The sequence below is a fragment of the Micropterus dolomieu genome, unplaced genomic scaffold (genome assembly GCF_021292245.1).
Source record: "Micropterus dolomieu isolate WLL.071019.BEF.003 ecotype Adirondacks unplaced genomic scaffold, ASM2129224v1 contig_2141, whole genome shotgun sequence".
NCBI lineage: Eukaryota > Metazoa > Chordata > Actinopteri > Centrarchiformes > Centrarchidae > Micropterus > Micropterus dolomieu.
In genome coordinates, this window is record NW_025731131.1 from 1 (window position 1) to 1,444 (window position 1,444).

The window sequence follows — 1,444 nt, forward strand, 5'->3', positions numbered from 1 at the left end:
CATCCCCACAAGAACCTTCTTTGCCCCTAGGGCCTGGGTCGCCCCAACAGCCTGGCTCACCCCTAGGGCCTGGGTCGCCCCAAGGGCCTTCATCCCCACAAGAACCTTCTTTGCCCCAAGGGCCCCAACAGCCCCAACAGCCTGGCTCGCCCCTAGGGCCCGGCTTGCCGCAAGGGCCTTCATTGCCACTAGGGCCTGGGTCACCACAAGGGCCAGGCTCGCCCCAAGAACCTTCATCCCCACAAGAACCTTCTTTGCCCCTGGGGCCTGGCTCACCCCAAGGGCCCCAACAGCCTGGCTCACCCCAAGAAACTTCATTGCCCCTAGGGCCTGGGTCGCCCTTAGGGCCCGGCTTGCCGCAAGGGCCTTCATCCCCACAACAGCCTGGCTTGCCCCTAGGGCCTGGATCGCCCCAAGAACCTTCATCCCCGCAAATTCATCCAACCCGAGCTCGGCCGCAACGGCCTGCATGTCCGCAACGGCCTGGAGCGCTCCTAGGGCCCGGCTCACCCCAAGGGCCCCCGTCCCCGCAACAGCCTTCATCCCCGCAAGGGCCGCAACTACAAACATTGCCAACGACACATGGTCAGTACAAACTACGTTCAGCAAATGTACTGAATAGAAATGTTGTACAGTAACACTTTACTGGATTTTGGTTTTTGATGTCAGAATTTATTTATTTTTTTGGTCTTTGTCCTATTAGGTTGTGGCATCCCCACAGGAGAGCAGATGACTTGTGGCCAGTCAGGAATATCGTCCTCAGACTGTGAGATGATGGGATGCTGTGTGGATTCTTCTACATCTACCTGCTACTACCCAATGGATGGTGAGGCTTCTGATTAGGGAGAAGTGGTTTAAAAAAATGTTCAAATAGGAAATGTCTGTCTTTCAAGTGACTTTTGTCCCCCCTCTCTTTAGAGTGCACTGTTGATCAACACTTTGTGTTCGCCATTCGTGCCAACTCTGCATCAATCCCTGTGGACCCCACCAAGCTTGTTATTTCTGGGAGTACAAACTGTAAACCAGTCATTGTCAACGACAAAGTTGCCATCTTTAAGTTCAAAAATTCAGAATGTGGAGTTCATGCTTATGTAAGTCATGCCCTTTGTGTTTATATTTTTCCCAGTGCACTTTCCACTTTGTTACTTTTTTAGCAAGTTGGACAGTTGGAAATTTAAAAGCTTAGTCCTAGATAAGCTATATTCACACTGCAGGCCTTCATGCTCAATTCCGACTTATTGCCCACATCCGATTGAGATTGACTGAACAATTGGCAAGATCCTTGAAGGGGAGATGATTTTATTTTCTGCAATGGGGTTACTACCTATACTGTGAACAGAAGGGATTACATTTAACTTTCAGTTAAGTTGCTAAAGACTTCATGTTCTCTGACAGGCAGAAAAAGGCCTGTCCCTGAGACGCTTGTCCCAAATACCGGCAGCAC

The 1,444-nt window shown here is 50.8% G+C and overlaps 1 protein-coding gene across 1 annotated transcript; it reads left to right on the forward strand.

Moving 5' to 3' along the window:
• Positions 1-5: 5 nt before the first annotated feature.
• On the forward strand, positions 6-1,322 carry LOC123964396 (circumsporozoite protein-like; the record flags this gene model as incomplete). The annotated part of the gene is made up of 3 exons (XM_046041389.1): positions 6-585; positions 704-826; positions 919-1,322. Coding segments are annotated over 3 exons (939 nt in total), but the record flags the coding sequence as incomplete, so codon positions are not given.
• Positions 1,323-1,444: the final 122 nt, after the last annotated feature.